This window comes from Poecilia formosa, unplaced genomic scaffold (assembly GCF_000485575.1).
Source record: "Poecilia formosa unplaced genomic scaffold, Poecilia_formosa-5.1.2 Scaffold335, whole genome shotgun sequence".
NCBI lineage: Eukaryota > Metazoa > Chordata > Actinopteri > Cyprinodontiformes > Poeciliidae > Poecilia > Poecilia formosa.
Window position 1 is genome coordinate 365882 of NW_006800274.1, and position 12065 is coordinate 377946.

General features: G+C 39.4%; 1 protein-coding gene and 1 long non-coding RNA gene across 4 annotated transcripts in view; one reads left to right on the forward strand and one right to left on the reverse strand.

Moving 5' to 3' along the window:
• The window catches only part of sphkap (SPHK1 interactor, AKAP domain containing), a 113564-nt gene that overhangs the window by 13589 nt on the left and 87910 nt on the right, over positions 1-12065 (reverse strand). For all 3 annotated transcript variants that reach the window (XM_016661553.1, XM_016661554.1, XM_007573622.2), the window contains one exon: positions 59-118. In XM_016661553.1, coding sequence (XP_016517039.1) covers positions 59-118 — 60 coding nt within the window. The remainder of the gene's footprint in view (positions 1-58; positions 119-12065) is intronic.
• Positions 7816-10553, forward strand: LOC107833137 (uncharacterized). Its single transcript, XR_001658848.1, has 3 exons — positions 7816-8143; positions 8428-8531; positions 9588-10553. It is a non-coding gene; the product is annotated as an uncharacterized LOC107833137 (long non-coding RNA).

The following is a 12065-nucleotide window of genomic DNA, read 5'->3' on the forward strand; positions in this document are numbered from 1 at the left end:
ACAGAAAGTTAGAACAACAGGAGGGATGAGAGAGCAAATGAGCAAGGAGTTGACTCACCTTGTTGTTTTTATCATCTCGACAATTTGTTTTTTGAGGGTCCAGATTCACAAAACAGATCTGAGGGAAAGACAGATAAAGACGACACGACATCAGAGAAAAACTAAGACAGAGGCAGATCTGCCAAAAACCCAATGCACTGCTTCTTCAAAAGGACATTCCAATGACCCAAATCCTGCCGACCTTCCACAAAGACACCCTTGCAATGTTGATTTAAAGGGCCAGCAGCTGTCTGCTTTTCCTGAGCAACCACAGGTCGGGCAGTGTCTCTCCAGGGTTTCCATCCTTCACCTTGACTTCAACTCCCTACTTCCTCCCACCTCACACACCTTTGCCTGAGGCTGCAAGTTTAATGGTGTGTAATAGAGTCTTCATGTCAGCGCTGGGAGTTGGGGACTCTTAACAGACGCTGTTTGAATTAGCAGCAAACTCTTTTGTGAGTTGGGGTGGCCAAAATGAAATAAAGAAAGAGCAGCTCCGACTGCATATAAGGACGGTGTGGAGGTGGTTCAGCATGTATGTGCAAAGTGCTGTGACACGCTGAGAAAAGAAAGATATTGATGTCTCGGTCACATACGCATCCGACATTTCCAAGTACTTGGTTGTCGTTGCAGATCAAACCTGATCCTACTAAGGCTAACGACTTGCTGTTGCTTTTTTACCTCAGGATTTCTATACTGGCTACATCTATTGTTGCCTTTCTACATAATTTATGCATAAACCTCCTATAAATAAACATAGACTGAAATTATTTGACATGTAGCTAAGAAGACGTAGAGTCACCCAAGGGAGCTTTGAACAGCACTTGTGAGATATACTATTTTTTACATCCTTTTCATTTTTTTTACATATGTTTTTGCTATATTAGATGAGACGTTTCCCCGGAAGGTTGTTTCATGATGCCACAGAAGATCACATGTCAAGGTCTGTGTACTTTATATTCTATCATTTTTTTAATATTATATCACGTCATGCTAACTTTCAATCTATATTGTAAAATCCATTACAGGAAGAAAAGGTGCAGCAACACACCTGGTTCACAAAAACAGCGAATATGGATAGGTGACAAACTTAAAATGTTTTTATTAAAGGGTAGGCCTGCACAGTTTTAGAAAAACATGACAATGTGGTATTATTGTTATATTTCCTGATATGTTAATGAGATAAACCATTATTAACTCAATACATTATTAATTTTTTTTTATCATGTTTATGTTTTCAACACTTATCCAGAGGTTTAACATCTACACCACTAAGATCTAGACAATATATGGACATTACCAGCAGTAAAAGTCTATGCAACTGGCCAAATATGTTACTGGCCAGCAGAGTTTGTGTACATGGTCCCAAAAATGTTTTTCCACTACGAGTGACGGCCTCATTCCCACTGTTAGTTTTAGTGGTTTGTATCGTTCATCAATTTAGAAGTCATCACAGGATGACAAATTCTTATTACAATACATTTTTCTAATAATAACTGATACAAGAGTTATAATCTTCTTCTAAACAATACAGAACAAATTGAAGAAGTTTTCAGTCTTTTCAGAAAATCAAGAATTCTAAGTATTTTGTTTTCATACATAGGTGTGGACAGTTACAATCACAATCTGTGTTTCAAAGACAGCTGCACCAAATGCAGAATCTATAATCCTCAATCCAGTTCAATCCCAGGTTCGAGTCCCAGCTCTAGACCTTTAATTGCATGTCTTTCATGTCTCTCTCTGGCCTTCTATTGTCCAGTTATTAATGAATAAAGACCACTAGTGTCACAGAAATCTTTACAAAACAAAATAAAGACTATTTCATCAGCATAGAATAGTCCAATCAAAGTTTGATTAATCTGTTTGTCTCAGTCTGTGGCACCACTAACTCCAAGAAAGGCTTTAAAAGGGCTTGTTTGTGTTTTTACAAATTAAATCAATGTCTCTGCTCAGTGGAGAGTGATCCAGTTCAGGTTTTAATCGTTCAAGTTCCTTAGTCTTCCCACTTGCTCTTTTGTCTAGTGCTGATGGGAAGCCCTGAACTGGATGTCAACGTTGGCATCGTTATCCTACCGTGGTCACAGTGCTTACAGATCAGCTGTATCTTGGCTGTCACTCAGTCTTTTTTTATGCCGAGACCCCAAAATGCTGTCACGAGAAAATATTTGAAGTGTGGAAGGCTTCCTCGAAGCTTTCATTCACAAATGTTCTCGGTTCTTACGTCTCTCTTGGAAACTTGGTCAGCACATCAGAGCGACTCCAGAACTAACTCTTTTCTCATGTCAAAAAAAGTTTTAAACGTGCACTAGTGTAGTAAGAGAGCAGGCATCCTGTAAAAACAGGCCGTTAGTCCTCAGGAAGTTTCTGTGTTGCCCTTCTTTCCATGTATGTTTTTTTTTTCTTGTCTGAGAGAAAAAAGTGCCACTAAATATTTGGGAAATTCAGTAAAACAATAAAAGAGTACTGAGGTCTCTAAGACCTCAATACTATTCACCAAGCAAAGACACAGGCTGACAAGAATATCATGACAATACTGCGAGTAAATGTGCCACCACATTTCACTACACCCCTACTAAGAGTACAAAGATCAGTGCAGTGTTCGGAGTTATTTATTAGAATGGAGGTGATATTCAGATTCTCTTTTCATGCATCCTGCAAAGCAACATAAATAATCCCTATATTTCGGAAAAATCACAGGAAACCAATGTCTCAGCCTATAACTGGGATCCTCTCTATTCAAACCTTTCCACAACTATCAAGGACAATGTGATGGCAGCTGGTTCCTGAAAATGGACTCAGTCATGTATATAGGAAGTCATTCCCAGCTAACAATCCACGAAGACCTGTCTGTCTCACCCTGAAAACATTGAGATGTTTTTTTTTTTTTTTTTGTCCTATGCCCTTTATTGAGTGCATGTGTCACCTCTGGCCTTTATCCAAATACACATTTTGTTACCTCCTACTCACAAAAATAATAATAGCAATCGACTCACTGAGCAGTAAAAATAGTTTGCGCACTTGCTCTCCATTGTTCATGTCAGATTGCTGAGCACGATGAGGACCTTTTTGTCAGCATAGCCTTTAAATGTCAACGACGTACAAACAGCAGCTGAGATTAATTCACAAAATTTACTACAAACAAAGACCAGCACCTGGCTTTACCATTTACTCAAAGGGAAAGGCGTAGGCTATAATAAATGTAATACATATGCAGCAAACAGTCTTAAAAGTTTCTACTTGCATTCTAAATAAGTCTTTTACGATGCATAAGCAGGATGGTTGTTCAGAAGCACCTCAGCAGTTTTTACATGTCCTGATACTGGAAATCCTCCAAGAGAAAGCAGTGACAACACCTCCTCCTGCCTGCCAACACGCTGCCTGCGCACAACATGCAGGCAAAGCAAATTGAGTGATCCCTCTGACCTTGAGAAGGGTTGAAGCAATTTAACCCCATCAGACGGTGAGAGTCGAGAGGCAGCTGTTCTAAATTTGGGAGGCGGACAACTATCCAGGCGTTTGATGGCGACATAAAACTGAGGACACGCGCCGATCGCATCGGTTTTTCAAAGACATTAGACGACGAACACATGCATGACCCCGCCGCAGCTGAAGGTCTGACCACGTAGACATCAGCTGGGAAAGATAAAGGGTGGGCAGAAAACAAATAAAGGGCGAACGTATTTGTCTGGTGATAAAGATGTAGCGAGGGGGGGGCGAGGGGTGATGACCAATCGCACTAGAAATCACAATGGTCAAAGTGAACAAAGAAACTGTGTTTTGTGGTGAGGTAGTGTTTGTGTATGCTGCTCTGCTTTCATGGTGTAAAATGTGGAACCTTAACAAACAAACGCAGGATGACTTAAATGTAGAAATTAGGAAATAAAGTAAGGAAATGCACAAGTTGTCTGTTTCTTTAAAAATGTGAATTCAATAAACTGACATGGGTAAATTCAGAAAACCTCAATTTTATTTCAAGTCTCTATTATTTAAGAGGAAAAAAAATGTTAAGGAATAAATATTTATAACAAATTATGTTTAATGTTATGTTTTTGCCCCAATTAGTAAAACTCTGGAATACTTTCTTAAGTTGATCAATGTGTCTAGGGTCTTTTAATTAGAAATCCCTCACTTCCTGTTTCCTTGCGGTATAAATATGACCAGACAGAGAAGCCAATTTATCTTAGTAAGTTATTAATTAAGTAATTTTTATTTGTAATGTACTTTTACCAGATGAAATAGCAGAGTGTGCAACAGTACACTTTAAAATGGGAAAGGTAGAACATGTCCTTCCAGTAAGACAGGTTTGTTCTGATCTTATTCAGTCAGGAAATGGCTTTAAGGAAATAGTTTCTTCCCACATCTGCAGCCAGAGCAATACTAAAAAGTCTGAAACTACTCTAATTGGGACACACCAGTCTGGATAAGAACCCACGTTTATTTTATCACCACCCACTCTGGGAAGAATAGTAAAGGAGACAAAAAAAAAAAAGACTCCACAGATCAATGTTAGAAAACTGCAGCACTGTTAAATTATGCTACTTCAATAAACTAGAAAGCCTTTCCATTCCAACTGCATCATAACTGAACCTCTTCAAATCAAATTTTCATAAGTTGGAAAATTTACTCGGCACTTTCTGTCCTCCTAGAAGCAAACTATGACGAGAGAACTCCTGAACTATTTCAGAGCAAACTTACACGGCAGTTAACCCTTGTGCGTGCGAGGACTGTGGCAAATGATACAAGTTTTACGTGTGTGGGGTCGGTTGGACCCCATTTCTAAACACATGGTTTAAACAGGACATGATATTCAGCAACCTGAATAAAAAGTCATTTTATATGGTTCAAACTTAAAAAACAAAAAACAAACAAAAAAAAAAGAAAACAGTGAATGTGGACTGTAGAGTTACTGAGTGTAGCGCAGTGTTTCTCAACCCTGGTCCTCACAGCCCCCCTGCTCTGCATGTTTTAGATGTGCCTCTATTCCAGAACAGCTGATTCAAATGATTGCATGACCATCAAGTACTGCAGAAGCCTGTTAATCACCCAGAAATACAATTCAGGTGTGTAGCAGAAGGGAAAAACCTAAAACATGCAGGACAGGGGGGCGGTGAGGACAAGGGTTGAGAAACACTCCCATAGAGCATTCAGATTTTTTTTCATTTATTGTATTTTCCGGTTTATATGTGGATTTTTCTTCAACCACAAGGGGGCTCTTTAGCAGGAAGTGTGTCCTGTAAACTGTGGGCGTTTTGTTTTGCATGGCGCATTGCTGCCATCTGTTGGACTTTTAGGGAACTGCTTGACTTTTATGTTATTTAATCAGTACGGTCGTTTGCTAGCGGTAGAGGAGATGAACACTTGTCTGTTATGAACGCCGCATTCCAGGTTGAATTCTTCGAAGCAATGCTAAGTAGCAGCTTATACTTCAAAACGAGCCTTTATGTTAACATATGAGAAATGTTAAAATTACATTCCCTCAATGGAATATATACTAGTCAGTCCCAGTGATTGTTTCACACATGGGTTTTGCCCATGTGCATAATTTATTTATTTGCTGGTTTCGCTTCTCCGAAACGGACAGATGTTACGTCTGCAGCTCCTCCAGAGCGCCGCTCTCCTGGGTAACGTGAACCCAGGAGGCTCAATTAGCTAAATCCGCTGGATCAGTTACTTCCAGCGGTTTTTAATTCTTCGCAGTAGCGGAGCCGCTTCCGCAGTGGTTGAGCAGCGGACTGCGCATGTTACAGTCTAACTTCTGCGTCGTCATGGCTCCTCAAATGGATTAACACAACCAGGGGCGCAACTACGTATTATTCAGGTGGATGCGAAAACATAAATGAACCATTTTTAATTTTGAAGTGTTGATTTTATTTTTGAACCCTTATTTATTGTAAAGTGTTGATTTTACTTTTGAACCCTTATTTATTTTGAAGTGTTGATTTTATTTTTGAACCCTTATTTATTTTGAAGTGTTGATTTTATTTTTGAACCCTTATTTATTTTGAAGTGTTGATTGTCTGAAAGACCTTACCCATGAATTGCCCCATATGGGGTTTGAACTGATGACCTCAGCATTACCAGCACGGTGCTCTAACCTGCTGAGCTAACTCACCTACCTTACAAACTGTTGAGTTTCCATGGATTTAAGAACTGACATGATCTTACCACAATGAAAATTTGATAAAAGTACAATGTTTTTCAAAACAACATACATAATATTTTATTTTCCAGAGATTTTGTATTTTGAAGTGTTGATATTATTTTTGAACAATTTTTAATTTTCAAGTGTTGATTGTATTTCAGAGATATTTTTTTATTTTAATGTGTTAATTTTATTTTTGAACCATCTTTTATTTGTAAGTATTGATTTTATTTTTTAGCCATTTAGCCAAGTCTCTGTAGAACCATTTGTCTCTGCTAATGAGATCTTCAATACAATTTTTTGATCCCAGGCTTAGTTTATGGACTGTAATGTGAAATTAGGCACAAGTATAAGTCTGACAGTTTGTTCACCAAGTTACTGTGCTCTCTGAGAGGATCTGTAAGTATTTGACATTGTTCCATGCCCATTGTTGACATCAGTCTCTAACAAAATGTGGATCATCTACCAGGAAAACTGCAGAGAGCATGAGTTTCTGTAGTGTAGTGGTTATCACATTTGCTTTACATGCAAAAGGTCTCTGGAAAGGTCTCAGAAAGAAACAGATTTTGCATGTTCTCTTCATCACAGGTGTTTACTAAAGATCAACAAGGGCTCTGTGGTGTCATGGTCTGTACTCAGAATCCAGGCATCTTAGTGCAAACCTCAGTTGAAATTTTCATGCATTGCATCTCACATCATCAACTTTGGAACCTCAAACTGAAACAAAACAGAAAAGTTCAGTTCCTGTAGTGTTGTGGTTATCACGTTTGCTTTACATGCAAAAGGTCTCTGGTTTTAAACCAGACAGAAAAGGTTTTTGTAGGTTATGCATCTCTTGGGTGCAGGGAGACAACAAGAGAACTTCCTCTTTCGTGATGGTTCATTTGCCAATTGACTTCAATGTCGGCTTCTTTGAAATCGAAGCTACTTTACTTCAATTACCAATTGGCAGTTCTATGGCATAATGCACATGTCAAACTCAAGGCCCGCGGGCCACATGTGGCCCCCCAGCATTTTATAGGCCGATGATTGACTTAAAATAGGTTTTGAGCACGAATTGACTACAAACTACATTTCAACNAAAACTGTGGGTGTTTTGTTTTGCATGGCGCATTGCTGCCATCTGTTGGACTTTTAGGGAACTGCTTGACTTTTATGTTATTTAATCAGTACGGTTGTTTGCTAGCGGTAGAGCAGATGAACACACTTGTCTGTTATGAACGCCGCATTCCAGGTTGAATTCTGGAAGCAATGCCTGTAAGTAGCAGCTTATACTTCAAAACGAGCCTTTATGTTAACATATGAGAAAAGTTACATTCCCCCAATGGAATATATACTAGTCAGTCCCAGTGATTGTTCACTCATGGGTTTTGCCCATGTGCTTTTGAGTAAAAATCAATCGAGAAACGCACCTCCCCCCTCCCCCTCAACAATTTCCGGCCCCCCCACCAGAGAAGGGAAACGCTATGTGGCCCTCACAGGAAAAAAAAAGTTTGGGGACCACTGCTCTAAAGGATAAAAGACAGCACACACAGTTAGCTGAAGCAACAGCTTATTCTACTGGTATGCCTAAGAGAGAGTGTTGAATACATAAAGACAGAAACAGATGTATGATCTAGAGCAGGGGTTTCCAACTCCAGTCCTCGAGGCTTAGATGAGTCCGCTTCACCACACCTGAGTCAAATAATCAGGTGATTAGCAAGACTTTCAAAACCTTGACTGCATACAGAGCAGCCATTTGATTTGGGTGTGTTGGACCAGGGACACATCTAAGAGTTGCAGAACTACAGTTATCAAGGACTGGCGTTGACGACCCCGGATCTAGTGGAAAAGAGCATGACGTCATAGCAGCTGTAGCTCAGTCAATGTCTCCTCACAGGACGGTGTCACAGCTAAACAGAGCACCAGGACAGATGTAACGGAAGATAAAAAAATCCCAGAGAGAGAACGAAAAGTTAAAAGGTGAATCACCAGCAGAAAAAGTAAAACTGGAGAGTAGCAGGAAGAATGTACTACTAGAGGAGTGGTCAATATATCATCCAGCAGCCTTTAGCAGCATAGCTATAGAGATAGCTAATGATAACCTTAGCCACTGACTACAAGCTTTACCACAAGGAAATCTAAAAAGTAGACAGGACGTCTGCCTCATGGATAAAAAAAACAAAACAAAACTGGGAGAAGAGCCTGATAACTAAAGTTGTGTTGGAAACACCTAATAGTTACAGCAGAGAACTCCGTCCTTCCAGGGATAGAATATGACACCCCTGATTTAACACCTTCTCTCAACACACTGAAGCCCTCGCTGACTCCCCAACGGCGTTGGGGAACATTCCATTTTTAGCTGTTCGAGGTAAAACAGATTGTTTTTAGAAAGCATGCACAGATTTGTGCACCTGTTCAAGGTGAATGTTCTCTGCTATTTCACATAAAACCACTGTTTGCGTAAAACATTTGACCTCTGACGGGTCAAAGATCCAGGTTAAGCTGGAGATGTGATTGTTTTCTGGCTCCATGAGCTCCCTGACTCATGGAAATGTACAATGTGCTCAGCACTACAGTAAACAGTCAAGTGAAACTTGACCTGACCACAAGTGCAAATAAGCCACTAAAATGAAACCAAGCAGAAAAAAACTAAGAAGCTTTGGAGGTTGTAAAAAAAACAAAAAAAAAAACTTTAACTTTGCAATCAGCAAAAACATAATTTCTGGATTTGGCTTTTATTTTTCAAGTAACATGAATATTTTTTCTTTCTAAAGATAAAGAGAAAAAAATTGCACATAAACAGCACATCTTCCACACACTTTCAAATGCTTTAAAATGTATTTGCTAAAATCATTCCATTTCATTTGCACGGGAGGTGAAATATTTAACTTGCTTTAGGTTGGTGGAAAAAAAAAACGTACTAGTGAAAGATGTAAAGCTGGAGTAGCAAACAATCTGTTATTTTGCAGACAAACTGTAGCAGCACTTTGAAGTCTGCACAGCAGAGTTCAGCAGGCTGACATCAAGAAACTGAATATTGTGATGAAAAGCTTCGCAATATATTTGAAACCGAATTGCAAAACATACCAAGTCCTAGCTACTCATGCTGAACCTTCAGTAAAATCTACAGAGAACATTAGTCTGAGAAGCTGCCAGGAGGCCAACAGTAACTCTGGTGGAGCTCCACAACTCTAGTTTATGTGGCAAAAAGAAAGCCACACACAAAAAACAATGGAGTTAATTTAATTTTCTTTCAAAATGCTACAAATGAAACATATTTCCCAAACTGTCTTCAAGACATTGCACACACATAAACTGCCCCTCGAGTATAAAATTATTTCTTCTTGCAAAATAATGGTTTGGACATGATTTGGTCTAAATTTGTCAGTATGCCACAAATTCTTTTCATATTTTCTTTTTTCAGATTAAGAAGGAGACCATGGTATTGAGAATGGTGACACTGCCTGGCTGATGTTCTCTGTGTGAGGCACTTGAAAGTATGTGTGTGTTCGGGATGCACAATATATCGGCATTAACATCGGTATTGGCCGACTGAAGCGTGAGTGTTCTCCTGAATTGCAGCATCCACTCTTGTGACAAAATGTTGCGAACCAACGTAGATGAAGTGACACCCTCTCTGATCTCTGCCTGCTCTACATCGTCACCCCAATGCCGTAATTGTGTTATCCATTTCAAGACCACAGCTGAGCTTTGGGAATAATGATGTATGTGTTCTGCTGATTGCGCCAATTTACTTGGGCAAGAAATCCTATTTGGGCTTTCTTCCATGGAGACAGCTTTTTAAATCTCTGTGCTGCACTCAGAGCTTCTGCAGACGGGGCTGCAGCTTCTACATATAGTGTGTCCCTACGTTATCAGAGTAACGAACCTTTGCAAACATTGAGTTTCCTTTGTCCATCAAAGCATCGTTCCCCCTCTCTGCTTAATACTCTGATCCTCCCACACACAGCTGCTGCTCTTACTTCTTTTGTCTCTGATGCTTTTCTCCTCTTTAACCGTTGTCTTTTTATTTTTTTTTTTACTTCATTTACTCTTTTTCGTACAAGTGTTTTTGTCATTTTGTGTCATTCTAAGAAGAAACACCAGCAGGTGAACAAGGCTGCTGTAATACAATGCTGCAGGTCTAGGTGGAGGTGAATCAATTATGAGAAATGTTCCAGAGAAGACAACAAACGGCGGCGCTCAGAAGTGTGCAGCTGCGACCCGAGTGAAATTAAAAGAGCCATTGTCAAGTTCCTGGGGTGTTTGGGTTTTAGATTTCCTTTGTGGTGGTGTTTTTCTTTTTATCATTTCCTTTTTTTTATGTTTGTTAGATCTTGCAACACATACCTGTTGATATTAAAGCTAAATAAATTCAGCTCTGACACATTAATCTCTTTTATTAAGCCATTATTATTATAAATATTCATTAATTTCTTCCAAATAATAGCCCCTCTCGTTATGTTTCTTACCAGATTCAGTATTTGCTTTTATTTTCTCCTGACATAAAGCCTTGCTCTTGCTCTTGACCAAATTCCCATCACAAAGGTCTGAGCTGCAGACTGGGCCAGGGTGTAAAAGTGGGTGGAGAGAAATGTCCAAACCGGCCCCCGGTCCGTTCTGCAGTCTGCAGCTGGAGTACGTATTCCCGCCTGACTGATCCTGTCATGTCATTCAGAGTTAGTTTTGGGCTTTCTGATTTTGATTGGAGTGACAGAGTTCAAAGGTTTCTCTGTCTGAACAGTAAAACCATGAACTGAGCTCCTCGGTTTTACTACCAGCTCAGTGATCTGATTGAAAACAGCAGAAAACTGAGCACCAGTGGACGAGTTAAAAATATGATGAAGGTGAGCAGCGGGGTTTAAAGTTGTATAAGCAAGTACAACTTTTAAAAAACAAAACAAAACAAAAAAAAAACAGGCATATGGTCAGAAAACTCAGATCACAAATCTCTATGTTCAGAACATTTGAAGATTTTGTAGAAAATCTTGCTTCGTTTTCTTTCTAGAGCAACCTAAGTTATATCCAAGTTTAACTTGTGTTGAGCCCTGGGTATTTTAATTATATCCATTTTAAAGTTTAATTTTATTCAAATGAGGTTTTGGGGGAAACAACATCAAGGTTCAGTGACTGTCATATTAATTTAGCAAAGCAACACACAAGCTGCATGGCGCTGCTGCAGAAACAGAACAGGCAGATCAATAAGAGGCTTATTTTTAAATTCTGGGTTATCAACACAGAGAATAAGAACGGAAACTCAAATTCTGTTTCTTGACAAGTATTTAGGTTCATGAACAAAGTAGAGCAATTTTTATAAAAGTATTATTTCCAAATCCAGAAATAAAATTTAAAAAATGTGGTGCTGCTGTTTTTTTTGTTTTTTTTTTTCTCTAATTCTGAATCCAGCACACAAGCTTGAACAATCACTATTTGGCTCCCTGAGACTTGCTCAGCTTGGAGCCCCAGGATAAGAAGAAAACAACGTAGCTGATGTCGCCCTGGTTCTTCTCACCACAGGAATAATACAAATGTGTCGTGGAAAATGTTGAAAGTAGGAGATGTCCCGCAATATCTCTGGGGAGCACAGGCGTGACTCCGCTGGGCTGACAAACGTCTACAGGATCATACATGAGTCAGGAAAGGAGTTTGACAGAAACATGCTAACATGTGCATGCAAGGGAAGGAAAAAATAGTCTCCAGGATTCTGATGAAAATCGTCAACAGCAGGTCATGAACAGGCCTCGGGTCATTTTAGTCTCTTTGAAATGCATAAATTTTAATGCGCCATTAACACATCTGAAGACGTGCCAAGATGCATCTTTATCGCAGACCTACTGCGTGTTATCAACCTGAGACAAAATACTTTATTTTCAGACAAGAGTGCTAACGAACAGGAGGTTTT